This window comes from Podarcis liolepis (assembly GCF_965112155.1).
Source record: "Podarcis liolepis genome assembly, chromosome: 10".
Lineage (NCBI taxonomy): Eukaryota > Metazoa > Chordata > Lepidosauria > Squamata > Lacertidae > Podarcis > Podarcis liolepis.
The window spans coordinates 44,309,590-44,329,966 of record NC_139562.1 but is presented as its reverse complement, the minus strand read 5'-3'; the positions used below and the strand labels follow the sequence as shown (position 1 = coordinate 44,329,966).

General features: G+C 41.3%; 1 protein-coding gene across 1 annotated transcript in view; it reads left to right on the top strand.

Annotated features, from left to right (window-relative positions):
• The window catches only part of LGR5 (leucine rich repeat containing G protein-coupled receptor 5), a 68,541-nt gene that overhangs the window by 35,034 nt on the left and 13,130 nt on the right, over positions 1-20,377 (top strand). Inside the window, exons 5-11 of the mRNA XM_083463426.1 lie at positions 9,068-9,283; positions 11,698-11,769; positions 12,505-12,573; positions 18,564-18,635; positions 19,508-19,579; positions 19,682-19,750; positions 20,101-20,172. Coding sequence (XP_083319552.1) covers positions 9,068-9,283; positions 11,698-11,769; positions 12,505-12,573; positions 18,564-18,635; positions 19,508-19,579; positions 19,682-19,750; positions 20,101-20,172 — 642 coding nt within the window. The remainder of the gene's footprint in view (positions 1-9,067; positions 9,284-11,697; positions 11,770-12,504; positions 12,574-18,563; positions 18,636-19,507; positions 19,580-19,681; positions 19,751-20,100; positions 20,173-20,377) is intronic.

Below are 20,377 nucleotides of genomic sequence, written 5' to 3'. Positions count from 1 at the left end.
CTAAAAAACCGGAAGCTTTTCTGCTGGGAATTGTAGGTACAGACATTAACAGACAAGATACTAAGCTTTTCCTGTATGCAACAACTGCAGCAAGAATTTTATTAGCACAGAAGGGCTAATAAATAGGGCTGGCCTCTTAGTTCATGAGCTGCTTGAAGTTGCATCCTGCTAGAAAAGGAGCACTGTGCATTAGGGATGTTTGATGCCCCATGTGCCAGAGAGGAAACAGCTGGGATCCTGAAATTGTGTCTGGAAGCAGCTGCAGAAGTGGGTTTCTGACCCACAACCAGGGGATAGACCCAGAAGAAATATGAGAGCCCCAGAAAGACTAAACCTGTGAATTAATCGAAATGGACTGGAAACTGTGTAAAAAAAAATCCCAGGGCTCAGAAACTGGGCTGTTTGATTTACTCAAGAGGAAGAATTCTGGGGAAACTTCTAAGCAGTCTGTGGACTCAGCTACACAGCTGCAAATAAAATGTTTTAAGTGTGTTGTAAAGTGCATTATACAAATGTGACACTAGATCGTGATGGTGAGCTATGGCAAATTCAATATATTTTTCAAGAAGCATTTTCAGAACATTTTTTATATATGTCTAGATTCCACCTGTGTCTTTGGAGGCAGACTGGTGTTCATGCTCTTTGGACTGTGGGGTAATTTACAAAAAGACTCTTCCTGCAAGCTCAACAATGATTTTGAAATGAGTTCAATATTTGTGAATTCTGATGCAACATATGCCTATGTATTTAGCTGTCCACATGGAACTCTTCCTCACAGGTAACAACAGTGTTATTCAATCAGGAATGTGAGAGACATCCAGAATTATGTGTACAGTGGTACCTTGGTTCCCGAACTTAATCTGTTATGGGAGTCCATTCAACTCCTGAGACAGTTCAAAAACCAAGGCGTGGCTTCTGATTGGCTGCAGAAGCTTCCTGCAGTCAAGCAGAAGCTGCGTCGGACATTCAGCTTCCGAAAAACGTTCGCAAACTGGAACACTTACTTCCGGGTTTGCAGCATTCAAGAGCTGATTTGTTTGGGAGCCAAGCTGTTCAAGAACCAAGGTACCACTGTATCATGGAAAACACTGCTTTTAGTTCTGCCACTTTATCTACTCTTCTGGTTCTTAGTGTGTGCCTAAACAAAACTATATTCGACTTCATTGAGCAGACTATTGCACATGAAAGTTCAACACCATAAAGCATTTGATTTATCCTCAAACTGCAACAGACTAATAAGGCTATTTCCTGGAGTATTTTCCATGTGATTCATGGTGGAATTTTTTTCTAGCGTCAGATGCACATGTGCAGATTTTGTATAGCATCTCTTTAAAAATTCAGAAATAATATGAAAGGTTTTTTAAAAACCACCTATCAAGGTGATCGTGAGGAAATCCTGCCTATACATCTCTTTGGAATGCCCCAAACTGACATCTAGGCCTTAGATGAAAGCTAAGAATAGCCTCTGAGCATCTTTAGTTCTCATTCATTACTTCCTCCTTCAATGCCCTTTATGGCTTCTCAGATCCTGTATTTGTATTTTCTCTGAGGTGAATGTACTTCATGGCTGTGTCCCAGAAAGTGCACTATAGTAGCATAAGGAATCAGTATTTTATTCCTAGATATAACGAGAATAAATGAGAAAGACTGATTGTCATAACTCTTAAAGTATAATATTTTCTACATAAGCTGCAGAGCATATGGCCAGAGCACGCACAATTTGTTATTAAAAGCGACACTAGGTTGCATTCCTTATGCTTCGTGAATTCTCCTTGAAAGATTTGGACATTTTAAGTGAGTTCATGATCAATTTCATGTTATATTCTTCCTTATATGCTATCTATAGTAGGAAATAATAAAAAAGTATCCCTAAATTGGCCCACTTTTGAGCACAATAGCTGCTTTTAAACTTTCCACATGTTAGCCATATATTTTAAATTATAAATAAGGTACAGTTTATGAGCTAATGGATTTAGCTTTGAAAGTGCCAAAACTTTGATCAGCACAACTAAAACAACTGAATGAAAACGTTAAGGTTTTCATTGCATGTTTTATAGATCAGCATGCATTATTTACATTATGACAGGAAGCACAATCACTAATGAAAAGTTTTATTATCTGTAACTAGAAAAATGGTACTTAGGAATAAAAGAAAAGATTAGATAACAAAGGAACATTTGTGGCGGTAGGTTTTAAGACTGCTTTGTGAACTCTTTAACTGGGTTGCATTTTCTGTAGTGGTACATGCTACAGTAGCTTCTTAGCGTGGCATGTTAAAAATTAACTTTGCTGGATTTGAATGGGAAATTAGTATAGTTAATTCTGTATAGATGTGTAGTGCATGCTTGCCATAAGCTTAGGTATATACCCTGTAACATTTAAAGGTTAAAAGTTAATGCACAGAACTAAACTTTTTTAAAAAAGATGTATGACTCCAAGGGGCAAGCAGAGTGCCCACCCTCCAAAAAAACAGTGGGATGCTCTCTCTAGGGAGACCTGCCTGTTGTCAACATTGATATATTTCCAGTACCAGGTCAAAATGTACTTCCACACCCAGGCATTTAGCTGTTAATTTTTATTTTGTGAGGTTTGATGGCTTTGTTAGTGCCTGTTTAATAGTGCTTATACTAATGTTTGCAGTGGCCGTTGGATGTTTTGTTTGTCTTGAATTTATATAGGATCACTTTTAGTCGGAGATTCTTTTTGATCCTACCTACTTTTATTTTTATTATGTTTTCTGTTCCAATATATAAATCACCTTGGAACTTTATGGTAGAAGTGATTCCTGCAGTGCTATGTTGACCCACAGTCTGGATAACACAGTTGGTTAGTGTGGGGAGCCAATAATGCCAAGGTTGCAGGTTCGATCCCCATATGGGACAGCTGCATATTCCTGCATTGCAGGGGGTGGACTAGATGACCCTCATGGTCCCTTCCAACTCTACTGATTCTGTTATTCACTGTGGGAAATGTAAATGTAAAATGGCTTGTAGCTGCTTACAACCAGTTGCTGTGCTGACCACTGTTGCTCTTACCAGTGGCGTAGCGTGGGTTGTCAGCACCCGGGGCAAGGCAAGTAATTTGCGCCCCCTAACCCGTGGATTTTAGCAGGGGGCAGAGAGCTGCGAGTGCAAGCGCGCCCCCCCAGATGTTGCGCCTGGTGCGGCCGGCCCCCCCTGCACCCCCCACGCTACGCCACTGGCTCTTACTAACGATACCTCCACCACCAATAGAACAATTTAGGGCACAATACAAAGCTGCTGCGGCCAAGACCCTTTGGGGCAGCAGAGAGGCTGCCACATCTGTAGCCCTACTGTTCATGACAGGAGAAAGTGGGGAGAGGGCAATTGGGCCCAGCCCCTGCAACAGCTCTAGGCAGGCACAGCTGTTGGATCAAGATTGGCCCAATGGCATCTCCAATGGCAGAGAGTCCAGCTCAGGCATTTACCCTCACTAGATTCAACATGCTGCCATCTGCCTTATTGCAGGGCAGATTCGAGGGTAAACCATACGCGGAATAAGTCTACCCCTGCGGCTTGATGGAGGTAGAAACTGTCTCTCATGCCTTGTTATGCTGCCGTTTCTACGGGGATATATACTCGGTATTTATTACCCCTGCTATGCAAAAATCTCCAAATGAATCCGAACTTCAATGTCTAAAATCCCTTGTAGAGGACAAGGATCCTGAGATCACGCTAAGGGTAACTAAGTTCTGTGTGATTGCCATAAAACTTAGGAAACAAGCTGTGCTATCATAATGATTAAGGCCTTAAATGATAATTTAAGGTTATATGTTAGTAAGTTTTAATTTATATATATTTTAACTGTTGCTATATCTGTATTGTCCTGTTATACCTAATTGCAAATTCAATTGTACCCCTATTGTGTTTTATGACCTCCTTGACCAGCTCAGGGTCCAGTGAATCTCTGAATAGCTCAGCCGTGCCTCTGCCCCTCCCTCAGAATGTTCCATTTGCGATGGACTCTGCTGGTGCAGATACTGCAGCATGTGGATGGAGGAGGTCAGCACCCATGGAGCATCGCTTGGGTCACTTCCTGTCAAAGGCTAACAGGAACCTGGCTCGGCTGGTAGAGCGTAGCCAAAAGGTGCCGCCACTCAATCCAACACCCACCCACCGCCACTCAATCCAACACCCACCCACCCCCAACAAGAAGGGCTTGGATTGCTCTGTAAGTCATTACTTTGAATATTTCAGTGGAAATGGTTCACAGGTCTGTGCACATTTAGGAGCAGTCCTTGAGGAGGGACTGCCTCACACGCCTGGCCTCCCAGCAGCAGGCTCTGATGCTTACCAGGAGAGAAAGGGGTGCTGTGATGGATGTTGTGTAGGCACATGGATGCACTCACACAGCACTGACCAGCACACCTTCTCCTAGCAAGTGGCAGAGATGTCGCTGCCAGGAGGTCAGGTGTTTGGTGGTGCCTCCTTTCACCCATCACTCCTGTGCACATCAAGTACCATTCCATTCAGCAAGATGACACTGCAGATGACGCTGGAGCTGGCCCTGAAGTAAATTGCTGTAAAATGCAGACAGCCCATCATTTATTGTTTAAGAGGGTGAAATCTTGATTTTATTGGTGCCTTGGTACAGAGTATGCCCGCTGCTCAGGCATATCATGCAGGCTTATGCCTAAAGTCCTACAATCCCAACTAATGTAAGCAGCAGTGCTAGAAGAAAGAGCTATAAGATCTAGGCAGGATGTTAGCCCTGCTGGAGAAAAACACACACGTGTGAATTAATTAAAGAAAAGGTTTTTAAAAAGAAGCTTTAATCAGTGTAACTGTCAAGCTGGTGAACTCTAAAGTCCTTGGCTTAGACTGAAACGTCACACAGACGAGAAATGCCTTTCTGACTAAATGCAAAGAAACTTTGTATTTCCATTCAAAGTATATCTCACTTGGAAACGTAGCACAAAATATTCTTGTTGCCCTTGCAGAGTGGGTATTTCTAAACATTTCCAGCTTTACCCATTTGTTGACAGACCTTGTGAGCTGTTTTGGAAGCTGTGTCCCTACAGCCTGCCATGTCAGTTTTCATATTGAAAATTTAATTGTAAAAGGGCTTTGACACTGAACTTTTATAAATTTGTTCCAACTGACCTTGTCTCAGTTATTTGCCAGCCTGGCATAAAGCCACAGAAATTGTTATTTGTTCTCGTGCAGTAGGTAGAAATGCTGTGAACAAGTAGATAGAAAGGACCTGACATTTTACATGAGCAAAAATGAAGAAGCAGCTTTAAATAAAAAGATTAACAGGCCTGCCATAAAGCCCAGTTTCTTTCAAATGAGCTAGCTTTGCCTCGTACAAGATTACTTGGTCTGCTTGCATTTTCATTTTGTTCAGTGAAAAAAAGAAAACATTTAAGCATATTTTCACTTCATCTTTCTTTTCTTTTCTTTTTGTATAATTTATCTGGACACAACCTATTTAGCCTGCAAAGTACAGTGGTACCTCGGGTTACATACACTTCAGGTTACATACGCTTCAGGTTACATACACTTCAGGTTACAGACTCCGCTAACCCAGAAATATTACCTTGGGTTAAGAACTTTGCTTCAGGATGAGAACAGAAATCATACTCCGGCGGCGCGGCAGCAGCAGGAGGCCTCATTAGCTAAAGTGGTGCTTCAGGTTAAGAACAGTTTCAGGTTAAGAACAGACCTCCGGAACGAATTAAGTACTTAACCCGAGGTACCACTGTATTTCCTAAACAAGGGAGCTGGTTTGGACATCACTGTAAACCATGGTTGAGATGGGAATGACTCAGAATGAGACTTGGGCTTGTGCATCAACAACCTACCTCCGACCAGTATGGCTGCAAGAAGAAGACCAAAAGCTTTTGCTTTCATTATTTTATTAACTGCAGCTTGCCATTTTTTTCTGAAGCAGATGATGTGTGGTTAATCTCGACTAAGCCTTGTTTGACAAAAGGCAACTTCAGGCCATGGGCTTGAACCACAGTGTAAAGTTGGAATGTAACACTAAACTGCTGTTGATCAAAAATGGAAGCAAAACTTGCAGCTGCTACCAGAAATACCCCACTTCCCAGTGCTGCTTTTCCCTCTTTCTCTGTCTAGTTTGTTTATTATTCCTTTACTTTCTAAGGAACTCAAAGTTGCCAACATGTAAAAGTACTGAAACAATATTTCAATTATAATCCCCAAAATAAATCCAATCTCAAAACCACAAAAAAAATCAGTAATAATTCCTACGTAGCCAAGTACCAGATAAAAAAAATAATCAGCTCTGGGTTCCTTCATCCTTGCCCAGGAAGGCTTCAATTTTATGAAGCTCAGAAGGTAACTAACTCACTGTTCTGTGACTCTTTTAGTTGATTCATTGAAGGTATTTCATTCCTATTGGGCTTATCCATTTCTTGTGGTTCATTTCCGAGAACGCTAATCTAAAGAACAAAGCCCCCAATGGTGCAATAGGTCAGTGTGTCCAGCTGTTAGGTGGTTCGAGCCCACCCAGGGATCGCTGTGGGGTCCCTTCTAACGCTACAATTCTATGACTCTATGAAAGAAAACTACTACGTACTTTTAAAAGGAGCAGTTACTTCCAGCTGTAATGTTGCATCAAATATTCTTCCTGGTGCATTTTGGTTTGGGGTCCTTGGGCTGTGCTATAACACCTTTTTCTCTCTCCAAGCAATCTAATCCAATACATCTGTGAATCCAGTAAAATTAATATTGATGCAGATACAGGATAGACTATGGATTTTTTTTTTTAAGTTCTGTATTCCTTTAAAGAGGGATATGACCTCTGACCCTCCAGATGCTGTTGGACTCCCAACTCCCATCAGGCCCAGATAGCATGGCTGATGGGGCTATAGACCAACAACAACTAGAGTGCCACAGGTTCCCTATGCCAGGTTTAAAGAGATTAGCCCTGGATTTGTACCCCTTTTCTTCTTTTTCCATTCCTGCAAGTGCAGGAAAGTGAGAAACTGTTAAAGGTTTGGATACAAAAGCAATGGGACTAGGAGCAAGTGAGGTAACAGGATATGCTGATCCCACTGCGCTGGAACCATTGTTTCAAAACCACCAAAGAATCTATCTTAGCTGCTAAATAGTGCTGGGAAATTACATCTGCTGTGCTGACTGCCTTATGCAGTAACAAATAGACTGTGTGCATTGAGGATTTTTGTGGTTTTGCTATAACCCTGCATTGTTTGTTGAAGGAAACTGGTGGCATCTGCACTGTGGCATTGTGGAATAAACCCTGTTGCTTTTCTTCAGGATTCTACAATTATATTAGTTAAGTGGTCTCAGCCCTGGATTTAGCGGGGGGTGCAGGTGGTTCCCCCACACAGGGCGGCAAGCTGAGGGGGCACAAAACTATGATGTAGTGCACTTAAGAGAATGTGCAAAACAGAAGGCGAGAGGAGGGAAGGTGCCAAAAATGTTTCCTTGCTCAGGGTGGTGGTTTCCTTGCTCAGGGTACCCTGGTGGTCTCCTATTGCTGGCTCTGCAGCAACCAGAGCCAGCAATTAGGAGTTCTTTCGTGCCTTTAGATTCACCTCAGGAAGAACATTGAGTTAAGGTAAAATAAAGAATTTGCTAACTGAAAAGGGACCTTTAATTGCAACTTGGATTTGGAAAACATATGAGGAAGGATGATTCAGTACCCCTCCAGAAACATCCTGTCACACATTTAAGTTTCTATTACAACTGGTAGAGCTGCCCAGTACCACACATGAAGAATGGGCCATCACCTTTATATTTAAAACATCAGTTCAGTGAGGCAATTTATAGTAGTGCTAAGAATGGCAAGTCATTTTTTTTCTCTAGCCCTTTATCGCTTACAAAATGTTTTATGATTCTTAACCCATGTGCTTTCAAGCTAGAAATGGCCCACAAAGCTGAGTCTGGTCCATGAAGTAATTCTCTTCCATATCTGGCCCACAGCAGACCTTAATCAAAGTGTGATAAAATGCTTACAGTTGTTTGCAGCATACAAAAGGGAAAATAAAAGAAAGTAATGAAAAACTGGGATACTGTATTATTATTCTCAAAAGCAGAAACCTGCTACTTGCTCCCTGTTAGATTCATTTACAGTGGTACCCCGCAAGACGAACGCCTCGCAAGACGGAAAACCCGCTAGACGAAAGGGTTTTCCGTTTTGGAGGCGCTTCGCAAAACGAATTTCCCTATGGGCTTGCTTCGCAAGATGAAAGCCCATAGGGAAATCTCCGGGGACCTCTTTTAAATGCTAGCGGTGGGGAGCAAAGCCTTCCCCCCCCCTTCAGAAGAGGTCCAGGAAGGCTGGCGGGGCCGAAAGGCTTTGCTCCCCAGCGCCAGCATTTTAAAAGCAGTCCGGGATAGCAGGGAAGCGCTTCCCGCTATCCCGGACGGCTTTTGAAGGCAGGAGAGGCATGCCGGCAAGTCTCCGCCAGCAGCGGCAGCGCTGCCGCTGCTGGCGGAGCGCTCCGCGAAGCCTGGGCGCGCTAATGTCAGCGCGCGCAGACTTCGGCATGCCGGCAGAGGTCCGCGAAGCCTTGGCCGGACAGCTTTTGAAGGCAGGCGGGGGGAGCAAAGACTTTCGCCCCCCGCCCGCCTTCAGAAGAGGTCCAGGACCTCTTCTGAAGGCTGGCGGGGGGCAAAAGTCTTTGTCCCCCCTGCCTGCCTTCCCAGGGGCTTTTAAATCGCCCCGGACAGCGGAGAAGTCCTCCGCTGTCCCGGGGCGATTTTAAAATGCCGCCCGCCAGCATTTTAAGATCGCCCCGGACAGCGGAGAAGTCCTCCGCTGTCCCAGGGTTTTTTAAAATGCTGGGGGTGGGAAGAAAAGCCCTTGTCCCCCCCCCCCAGCCTTCAGAAGAGGTCGGGGGACAGACTGTCCCCGGACCTGGTCTGAAGTCGGTTTCCCTAGGAACGCATTAATTGATTTTCAATGCATTCCTATGGGAAACCGTGCATCGCAAGACGAAAAACTCGCAAGAAGAAGAAACTTGCGGAACGAATTAATTTCGTCTTGCGAGGCACCACTGTATTAGCAGATTTTGTCCTGCAAAATAATAATAATGTTTCTGCATTTTTTTTAGACGCCTTGATGCTAACCATATCAGCCTCGTGCCCCCCAACTGCTTCAGTGGCTTGGTTTCACTGAGACACCTGTGGTTAGATGACAACTCTCTGACAGAAATTCCGGTGCAAGCTTTCAGAAGTTTGCCAGCACTTCAGGCAATGACACTGGCTCTGAACAAAATATACCACATTCCAGATTACGCTTTTGGAAACCTCTCCAGTTTAGTGGTTCTGTAAGTTTTCATTGCATTTCAAAGTGTAACATTTGAACCTTGTTATTTGCATCTTGAAGTAGTTGGTTTAATATAATATGAATAAGAGAGAAAGAATGTGCTTTCAGTAGATGCGAGCAGCAAAAATGTGACATGACTGATAGAACCAAAAATTGGTTAACAATTGGTTAATGTGGCTAGTTGAATGAAATAGAGGTTGAGATTGTAAATACTTCATTCTTCCCTTTATTCATGAATACTAACACACACATACACCCATCTGAATAATATGGCTTCTTTTGCCCATGTAAAAAGATACAAAATTTGAATTCATTGCCATTTGCAGTACTGAAACAAATTGCTGGCGAATAAGCTTTGATTGCACTTGCTGTTTCAGTAGAGTAGATAGACACTTGGGATCCAGTCTGTGTCACCTGACTGGATCACTTTAAAAACAATTTAATATGGGTTACAACAAGATCTCTCCCATCACCTATAGAAGCACAAAATGGAATGATACAAATTATTATCCATATGTAGATATTTGAGTCTGCATCTGGTGAAAACATTTGGACTGAGCTTTCCGAGTCTGGTCTTCCCTGGTATACCTGTCCCGTCGCCCAATAACTGCATGCAGGCCTCTAAGGAATTGTGACAGTCCATCATGTGTAGGCCCAGATGTGCAATCTTGATACTACAGCGTTATAGTACAGCAAAACATCTAGCCTCAGCCTACATGTGTTGGACTCCATGCACATAGGCTGCTATATCAATGTGGTAATTCAAGATGCAGTCTTGGGGAGAAAAGCAAGCACACCAGGGGGTGATGGGAAAGCATGATTCTGATGCTCTCCTTGTTCAAAGATTCAAGCCCAAGGCATTTGGGCATCTGAGGCAAAACACCCTCTCCCAGTGGCGTAGCGTGGGTTGTCAGCACCCAGGGCAAGGCAAGTAATTTGTGCCCCCTAACCCGTGGATTTGCGCCCCCTAACCCTAACCCCCAGATGTTGCGCCCGGTGCGGCCGGCCCCCCCTGCACCCCCCACGCTACGCCACTGCCTCTGCCCCTCCTGCAATGGAGGGGAGGGGTGTGAGGCTCTGCAAAGTACAAGTTACCCCCCTTTCTCTCTCCAAAATACAGAATGGGCATGGCCAACATGCAAAATTAATGGGCTGTGATTATGCTAATAGTTAATTTTTTTAAAAAATGAACATATTGTTCTTTTTGTGTCATATACCCAAATACTATGCATGTTTTTGATGTATAATTCACATATAGCCCTCCCTCCCTTCCCCTGAAAGAGCTGTTGCTGAATTCCCCCTTGCCCTGTTACTTTGCAGTTTAAGCCTGCCTAATTCAGCAAGTTATGTAAAACTTCAGGTCAATGTGAAATCTGATACCATCTTCAATGGGAGAAAAACTGGGCCTACTGTCAATAAAAATGTAAATGTAATAGTAGCTTTTGGCAATGCTGTTTTGGGGAGAGAATATGTTTAATATGGGAGGCAGGCCTATTTTCCATCAAGGTTGTGGTGGGTGTGGTTTGTTAGGTTTCAGTAGTTTTACTCGGGTTTACATTTTTCTGCAAATTTTGTGCGGTACATCTTCCCATGGAATTTGTAGTAACAAAAAACACAATCACCTATCATAGTTATATAAAAGCAAAATGTGCTCACTTCAGCAGCACATATGCTAAAATGGGAATGATAACAGAGAAGATCTTGAAAAGCAAAACTGCTGCTGCCACCCCACTTTCAGCTGGAGGGAGGCTAGGAGAAGGGGGAAGAACATAAAAAAAACTTGGGTATGGCTGGCTTGGCTCAAGATAGCTTGAGTGTGTAGTTGCAGTTCCAGTTCAACAGCAGGCAGGGGAACCTCCCAGATACAAAGACATTGTAAACCGTGGAACCTAACTTGGCATAAATTAAACTGTTCTAAACTTCACTGTGTACAAACCAATAGCTGATTAATTTATCCAAGCATTCTTGCAGGTCTACATGCACATTCCTTGTGTCATATATGCTTAATTTTCTTAATTTTCTTTATTCCTTCTCTCCCAACCTAAACATTATTTTAGATACGTGTGCTAGAAGTTTGTTTTAAATTACAAACATAACCTGCCTAGTTGCAGTATACATAAACAGACACTTAAATATTGGTTTTGCAACTATTGCAACTATACCAATTGAGTCTGCAATTTTTAAATCAGCTTTTAAAGCCAAAGGCCAAGTGAAAGCTAGTGGAAAGGTAAGAGGTAGAAAGCATTCCTTCTCGTTTCCTATCTTTGTGAGAACAGGACTTCCATATAAATCATGCCAGCCTTTTTTTAAAAACAACAACACTTATTTTAGATTTTTAAGCATCAAAATGTTTTCTTTTATGTCTCCTGCATATAGCTTGTTTTTCTGACTTGTGTTCTTAATGTTCTAATGCAGGCATCTCCATAACAATAGAATCTACTCCCTGGGAAAGAAATGCTTTGATGGTCTCCACAACCTAGAGACTTTGTGAGTTGACCTTTTATTTGTTGTGCTTTGTTTTCAGTGTTTTCACTGACATTATGTAAAAATAAAAAACAAAAGGCAAACATTATTTTGGGATTACTACAGGTTCAGGATGAACATTTGTGATGACACTATAAAAGTAAATTTTGATGTCTAAATTTTTAAATGGTTTTTTTCCTGATTAGTAGGCAATGGAACATAACAGTGACATTGAAACTTACTTATCGATCTTTGCATATTCTTAAATTGTCTATTTTGGCAGATTTTTGCCCGGATTAAACTTTTCACTTGGTTTATATTTGCTATTGCAGATTTAAATACACACAATTCTAATTTGCAACAACTGGCAATGCCTACAAGTGTTCTTGGTTTGGTTTTGCATTTTTTAAAAAGTGTGTTTGTGTGTGTGTGTGTGTGTGTGTGTGTGTGTGTGTAAGAGTAAGTTAGGAAGCTGACATGTTTTATAAAGCTCAGCTGCACTCTGGCATGCTCAGTTGGGGAAGTGGACCTAAGATTATTTCTTGGGAATAGATTAACTAAGCACGATGTAATAAATACTGTGGATGGAGTGTTTACAAATGCTCATAAACATTTCCTACTCATCTCCTACTCTTGAAGTTCTATGAAGTTATAGACCTATAAATACAATGCAGATAAAATATTTCCTTGCAAAAAAACTGTATAATTCATTCATATATCTAATATAGCTATTATGATTTGATTTTTTTTAACATCCAGGGATTTAAATTACAATAATCTGGATGAATTCCCTGTCTCTGTCAGGGCACTCAGAAACCTGAAAGAACTGTAAGTACTGAATGCAAAGTTTCTTAGAATCCCCTTTTCCTCCTGTAGATTGCTTTGTTTCAAATGCTAATTGCTTTGTTAGCATAACTGTATATCCATGTTTGCTAGAAGTGCCAGGACCAGCAACACATCCTTCATACCTAGGAGGGGAAAAATCATTCTGGCTTTCCAGCTTCAAGTGCACCTTTTGTTGCCTGAGCTGGTAGTATTACAGAAGCTCTACAGAAGCTTCTTCTCCTCATGGCCAGGACTCGGAGCCTCACTTGGCTTGACTTGACCACCAGTGAAAGGAAGGTGAAAGATGGAATCCTAAATACTTATGCATTATTACTGGACCCTCCTCTGCATACTTCTGAAGATGAAACTAGGGCAGCTATGTAGCCCAAGGGTCAATATGAACGAACTAGTCTACTCTGGGAGATTGCAAAATGGCCATTCCAAGAGTCATAGCAGCCAAACAGACCTGAACTTTGGTATATTGATTGAGTTGTGTCCAACATTAACTCCACTCAAAGTAGACTCACTGAAATGAATGAATGACCATTAATTGGTCTACTGTTGAGTAGAGCTTGGGGCAAGACTGAATTGATTGTATGTAGAATATAGGCAATATGTAAATAATGAAGACGACATTATTCATACCCACTGGTGCAATTCTACTTTCTAGTATACTTCTAAGGCAATTTCTGACATTATTATTTTTTTGATCCTCATAGTTATGAGAATTTTCTGGAACTAACATGCAGATTTTGTTTCTGTTGTATTTGGGTAGATGAGTGGGGAATATGATTCTTTACATTGTGATGGCATGGCACTACTATTGGTCCCATCAAAACGCAGATACAATAGGCAAGATATGCTTTCAAGGCACTCTGTATTGTGTTGTGGTTTCTGGAGGTGCCAATACACTTCCCAAAAGTTTGTGTAAAATGTACTCAAGCAAATCCAAGAAGAATCTTTTCTTGATATGTTGGCTTTATTGACCATGTCTGGTTTATTCACCTTCTTAATATCAGCTTGGAGTATAGGAAATATAAATGTGGCTTGCTGGTAGTACAACCAATCATAAATGGAGCCAACCTATTAAGAGAGGACAAGTATTTTGGTGGGGGGGAAACCCCACTTACCTCTGTAGTGTTACACACACAGCTTTTTCACTTAAAAGTGAGGGTCATCTTGCCTGCACTTCCAACCTAGGAAGACCTATGTTTCTCAGTTGGGTCCGTGGTCCAGATGCTTTAGGAATTCAGGTAGGGAAACCCTGGGAGTGGTGGTGGTCCTTCTTGCACCTGCTGCAAAAATAGCTACAACCTGAGTAGATTTCTGTGGCGATCAAGTTTATTTTGGTATGGGGTGGGGGGGACTGATCTTCAGCTCTTGCACAGCAGTTTATTATTTTATTTAAAAGGTTGTCAAGTGTTTCAGCCTTATTCAGCCAAGCCGCTATATTAAATAAATTGCATTATTCCGGCGAGGTGTCTGCAGTTTTAGCCTTGAAACATCATCCATCAGACTTATAAATTACCCACAGAATTTCTTCCAGATCTGGAGGTCAATTGGAACCATATCACAAGGCCTATATTGATACTGAAAATATTTTGCTATTTTCACTGGCTATTTAAAAAAAAAGAATTGACCATTTTTGTGGTTTAACGAGGATTCTTGATTCCCTTGTTTATAATGCCATTGAAAGAACTTCAGTGAAAACAGCACTGTAACGTCCTAAATTCTGGGAATTCATAATGTAAGGTGAAAAGGGGCCTGGAATGAGACTGATTCACCTCGTTTCCTTGTGGCAAAATACACAGAACAATTAAATGGCTATAGGGGTATTTTCCAAGTCATCATGTCTAACCTTTTGAACTTGTAGGATAGGTTTTAACGGGTAGGAGAGGATTTATTTATTGCAATTTACCCCTCCAGGCACCCCCGTGTTTGAATTGAACAGGGTTTCAAAATACCATCATGGGCAGCAAAATTAAAAGCATAGGAATTAGGCTATAAAACCTTGTTTTGAGCAAGTCCAGGTATGAAGTAAGCTGGCTTCTCCCTGCTTAAGAATTTAGCACTATTGAAAGAATCAGAATTGAATGGTCACAACTATTTTTAGTTCTGTTAATTTCAGTGGGAAGTAGTCAAGGCTAATTTTTGCCAGTTGTATACATGGTGTTTTGCCATACCATCGCAGCACAATCTTATGCATTTGTTGTTGTTTAGTCATTTAGTCGTGCCCGACTCTTTGTGACCCCATGGACCAGAGCACGCCAGGCACTCCTGTCTTCCACTGCCTCCCGCAATTTGGTCAAACTTATGCTGGTAGCTTCGAGAAGCAATTTCCCCTTATTTAATAGAGTTTACTCCTTACTCCTTACATGTATGTTTCACATTGTTGCCTGAGGCAACGATTCTAACCCCACTTACCTCGTAAACTCTACTGAATTCAATAGGACTTATTTCTAAGTAGACATAATTAGGATTGCACTGTATATTCCTGCATTTGGTTGAAAGCCATATCAAAGCATTCCAGAGTCAGAAGGCAGCCATTGGCATCAAAGCTTTCCTGCAGTTCTTTCCCTGGTTGTTTGACTGCTGCCTTGGCTCCACAAAGGCACATCCCACATGCAGATATCCAGTACTGATTCCCCCACCCCCATTATATGTACCTCCATGAACATTATGAGTGTCATTTAGCATATGGGAACGTTTTTCATATTAAAAATTATTTGGACCAAAATTCATCTGAATTTTGCCCATTACTGCCACAAGAAGTATGTATTTCCAGATGCTACCAGAATGGCCAAAAGTGCATCTTGTAGACATCAAAAAGAAATCATTATAATCAAGATGAATGATATTTTCACTTGTAACAGACCTTATCAATCCCGAGGCCTTTGAACACAAATTGTGATATCATCTGGAAGGGCTGCCAATGAGGTTAGGACCGCTTCACACACACAGCATTTCCCCCTGTTCAGCAAGCGGCTCTCAGATCCCAAAATCCAGGCAACACACACACACAGCTATAATCCAAAAATCCTCAGCAATGACTTCATTTATTTACATGGTGATTCATAAGTAATAGCCAAAGAAAAGAGAGAGCAGGTTCTTTCAAGAGTGGCATGTCTCTAGTATGACAATTTCTAGCAATTGAAAATGTTGCCAAAGCTTTGCAGACAGCATTTGAACTACCACAGTATTTTATATACAGCCCAGAAGTTACTAATCCACAAAAATAAATAAAAAATACTCACCTGGTTGGGAGAGTTCTGGCCTTCCCACAGCACCCAACTATATTTCTGCTCTCTGCCCATCTTCTGTCAGTCCACTCACTTGCCTACATGCAATCCCTTGTAGCCTCTGGCTACCAGGCTAATGCTTAAACCAGGGCTGGGTCACTTGTAATCCTCCAGATGTTGCTGAAGTCCAAATTCTGCAAGACCTGGGCACTGACCATGTTGACTGGAGCTGATGGGAGTTGGAAGCTAACAACATCTGGAGGACCACACATTAGCCACCCCTAGCTTAAACAAAAGGCTAAAGTTTCCTCTACAGATTAAATATAAATCTATAACACAAATTGTACAAGATGATGCCAGAAAGCCTTTTCTTCTCATCCTTCCCTCCATGACATCCCCCAGCCAAGCCTGCTAAACTCATTTTTGCTCTTAGGATACCTTTTGTTTCATTTCTCCTCTTAAGTCCTCTGTGATGCTCTGCCTGAGATTTAAAAACTTCCATCTTTGACTTTTAAAGTTCTCCTTTCATCTTCCCCCTTTGACTAAGAACTCCCAACTGTTCAAGCTGTGTGCAAGGGGACTGTAATATCTGTTTTTAGTAGCATGCTTTTGTGTGCCATACACATTAGGGAGCTGGCTTGAAATCATCATAACCTTTTGCCACTCCTATATCTGGTGTGTTTGTGTGCATGCACTCTCAGGGGAGCAGAACCTCTGTAAATATTAGTTGTTGCTGCCACCACCTCCCATTTTGTACCCCTGCTCATAAGCCAGGAGGTTGTTGAGATCTACAGAGTTTTTTTTTAAGAATAGCGTATCAATGCTTCTCAGACCTGTTGGTCACTGCCAGCCAGACTCACTTTGGATATAGCATAAATTAAATTTGTGGGTAAGGCAGATCCTAGGTCAGTCAATGCCAGGCTTATGGTTGAAAGCATTTTTATTAAAGTCTTTGGATCAGGGAATACATGAAATGGAGGTTGCACTGAAAATAAAAAATAACAGTAATAATGATTCTAAATGGCTGGCGCCTCTAGGATAGAGTCAGTAATTTTCATGTGATCAAGGCAAAACACCATGTTCAAAATGATACATTTTTATGTTCTGTCCCTAAGAGATGGGGAGGCTGACATAGAGGAAGCCAGCATCTAACCAAATAAGAATCTGACTTTCTCAGATTTAGTGTGCTCACAAGATGAGATACTCAGCCACTGCACTGGGAAAAGCACTGTGCTATGAGTTGACTTCCTTTGGGGATTATGGACAACAATAACTTTCCTCACCAAGAGATTTATAAGGGAGTAAGGGGTATGTGCTTTTACTCTATTACAGCATGGAATAGCTGCATCCCTTTTCTTAAGCTATTCCCCCCACCTGCTTAAGGTTGAAATTCGCAATCAGGAGGCTAACTCGATGCTTCTAAGTCTGGTCTGTACCATTCCATCCTGCACATAGGGAAACCAGAAAAATGCTCCATCTGCTAAAAAGGGCCTCTTCTACACAACTTAAATATGCAAGAGGACGCCTGTTCTTTTTTCACCTGGCCATGCAACTGCACATTCAAAATTGTCATGGGAGGCAGAAAGTTAGTGTAAGGTTGTTACTGTATGTTGAAACAACATTAATGAGCAAATAGCTAACTTCTACAGCAGACATGCTCACTGCCTTAATCTTGAAAAACTCTCCTTTACATTCCCCCCTCCCCCAAATGACATGATTTTGCAGATGATAAAGCACTGTAGAAATGTCTGGGTTTTTATATGTAGCTTAGAAATCTTTTTTTAAAAAATAATAATAATTAGTGTTGTGCCCTGCCTCAACTTTAATTGTTCAGGGTTCTGCTCTAGAGATAATTTTCTTGTGCAGCCAGTCTTCTGAGCCAACCTACTAATAGCAGCAGCTGATGGTCTTGCCCAAGCCATGCTTCAGTTTAAATCTGGGAAGCTTTGTTCATACCTGACTGAACAAATGAACATTTCCCACACAAATCATTACTGTTCCTGCTGAACACTTCATTGCTGCCTTTGTTTCTGACAATAGATTATTACTCATGTGAATAAAATGCTGTAATTAATTTGGAGACAATTTGCTTCCTTCTTAAATGGCAGCAATTACATTGTTTAGCTTGTCCTTTTTTGCTGGTTCATCTAAAATACTTTTCATAAAGAAATTGTGAAAGCCTAAAATGTACAGGATGCCCTGGGATTTTATGTATGTTCGCATTCATTAGCACCCTGATCTGAAACACATTTTCTTGGGAGCTGGTCCTGTTTATTTTAGTTAACTTTGTCCAGTAAGATATTTAGAAGAGTGGCATGCTTGCATGAGGACAGGTTCGGTGGGACCTACCTCCAAAATAAACATGTATGCGAGCTCTGGCTGCAAATCTCATTAACAATAAACGTCGCTCAGCATAAACTGTTCATAAACACTACTTTACCAGTGTATCACTGAAACATTTCTTCATGTTGCTACTAGAGGGAATGGGCTAGTTCACTTCCTGAAGCTTTTAGGAATAAAAAGAAAGACTTGAGAAAATTGCTGGTGTTGTTGCAAAATCCCCCCCCCCCACCTGGATTGTCCATCCATCCATCACCGTTTGCTGCCGTAATGTCTAGAAAACAGAAGACCTCCATTATTACACCTGCTAGCATTCTACAGATCTGAATTTTTTTATGCCAAGAGACTGTGCCTTTCACATATTTCTTTCACATATTGTGAGTATGTGTATCATGGTTTCTGTTTCCTTTCCAGGGGGTTTCATAGTAATAATATCAAGTCAATACCTGGACAGGCATTTGTGGGCAATCCATCCCTTATAGCAATGTAAGTAGTATCAGTTCACTTTTAATAGAAAATGTGAAATTAATTACTAAAATTCGTTGTGTATCTTGCTTCTCTGCTTTCTGTGAGCAGGCCATTGCTTCTCAAACTTTATGAAATCTCACCCCCCCTTTTGTACACATTAAAATCAAGGTTGGGAAATCCAAATTTTGAGCTCCAGCTCCCAACAGACACATACATGATACAATGGCATTTGGAAGGTGAAAAAGTGAATAAAATGTCATTTTATAAAGAGTTACTTGTCTAAAAGGCCTTGCATAGTTTCTCTTTATATCCAAACCAGGAAACTGTTTACCAGGTTGACGTTGGTTTCAGATCCTGTTTTTTTCCGTAACCTGATAACCCTAGTTTCCACATTTGGAAAACAGAGCATGCTGGCACAAGTCTTGTGCATATCTCTGCTTAATAAACTGAGATATGTTAGTGCGGAAACAAGATGGGAGAGTTTCGCTAGGCTAGTATGAACACTATCTTCCTATTCATTTCTTACTCTGAATGTGTAAGGTGTGTTCAATTCCATCCCTGCCTTTATTTATTTGTTTATTTGTTTGTTTGTTTGTTTATTAATTTATTTCCTGCCCTTCACTCTGATGTCCCTAAGCCACACATTTTGTCAGTAATGCACACTAAGGTATAATCATACAGTTGGTCTAAATCAAAATAAGCATATAATTGTAATCTGGGGAGCAAATTCAAAAAGCAAGGGAGAAAGGTGTGCCACGTTAAAAGAAGTAACTCCAGAGGAGAAGGGGTAATGAATAGATTGCAAGCTAGCCCCCCACTGGTTTATTGCAAAAAGTATTTAAAGATATAAATCTTGAGGGTTAAATGTGTCCTCCTCTTCTTCCTCACAGCCATTTTTATGACAACCCTATTCAGATTGTGGAAAAGTCTGCTTTTCAGCACTTACCTGAACTCAGAACCTTGTATGTATCCATAAGTTTAAAATCTCTTCACCACTTAAACAACTCCTTTGCTCTTTCTAAAAAAATAAAATCCCACTAATTACATTGTGTTTGTAACTTTAGGACACTAAATGGTGCTTCACAGATAACAGAATTTCCCGATCTGACTGGGACAACAAGTCTGGAAAGCCTGTAAGTATCAGACAGATAGTTCATGTTACTGCTGAAAGCAGATGGCATTAATTATTGCCGATGCTGACTTGCTTTAAAGAAGCTGTCCTTCAACCAATCATGTTCAACCCAGTCTGCAACCGTGATCAATTCAAATTTGGATTTGAGCTAGTTTGATCCCATTGACACTACAATCTGATTCATGCTCTTACTCCTTGCATGGTGGAGAAACAACTGAACTCCATGCTCCATACTCCTTTCAGAAGCCCATTCTCAAATAAGCCCAATTCACAAGATCTTCTCTCAGTCCCTCCTCCCTGGTGGGCATTGGCATGAATCAGTCTAAGGAGATGTGCGTAATTTCTTAACAGGACCCTTACAGGAGCTCGGATCACATACCTTCCTGAAACAATCTGTGATCAGCTACCCAACCTCCAAGTACTGTAAGTATAAAATACATATTTACATTAAATCCTAGGAACTTTCAAGATACAGCGTTCTCAGAAATGTGTTATATCATCACCATGGAAATTCACATATTTAGCCCTCGTAATTCAAGAGCAAAAACAGATGCATAACAAAGAGCCTAGCAACAATATTGCAGCGTCATGTAAAGACTTAGTACTAGCACTAGATTGAGCATGGTGA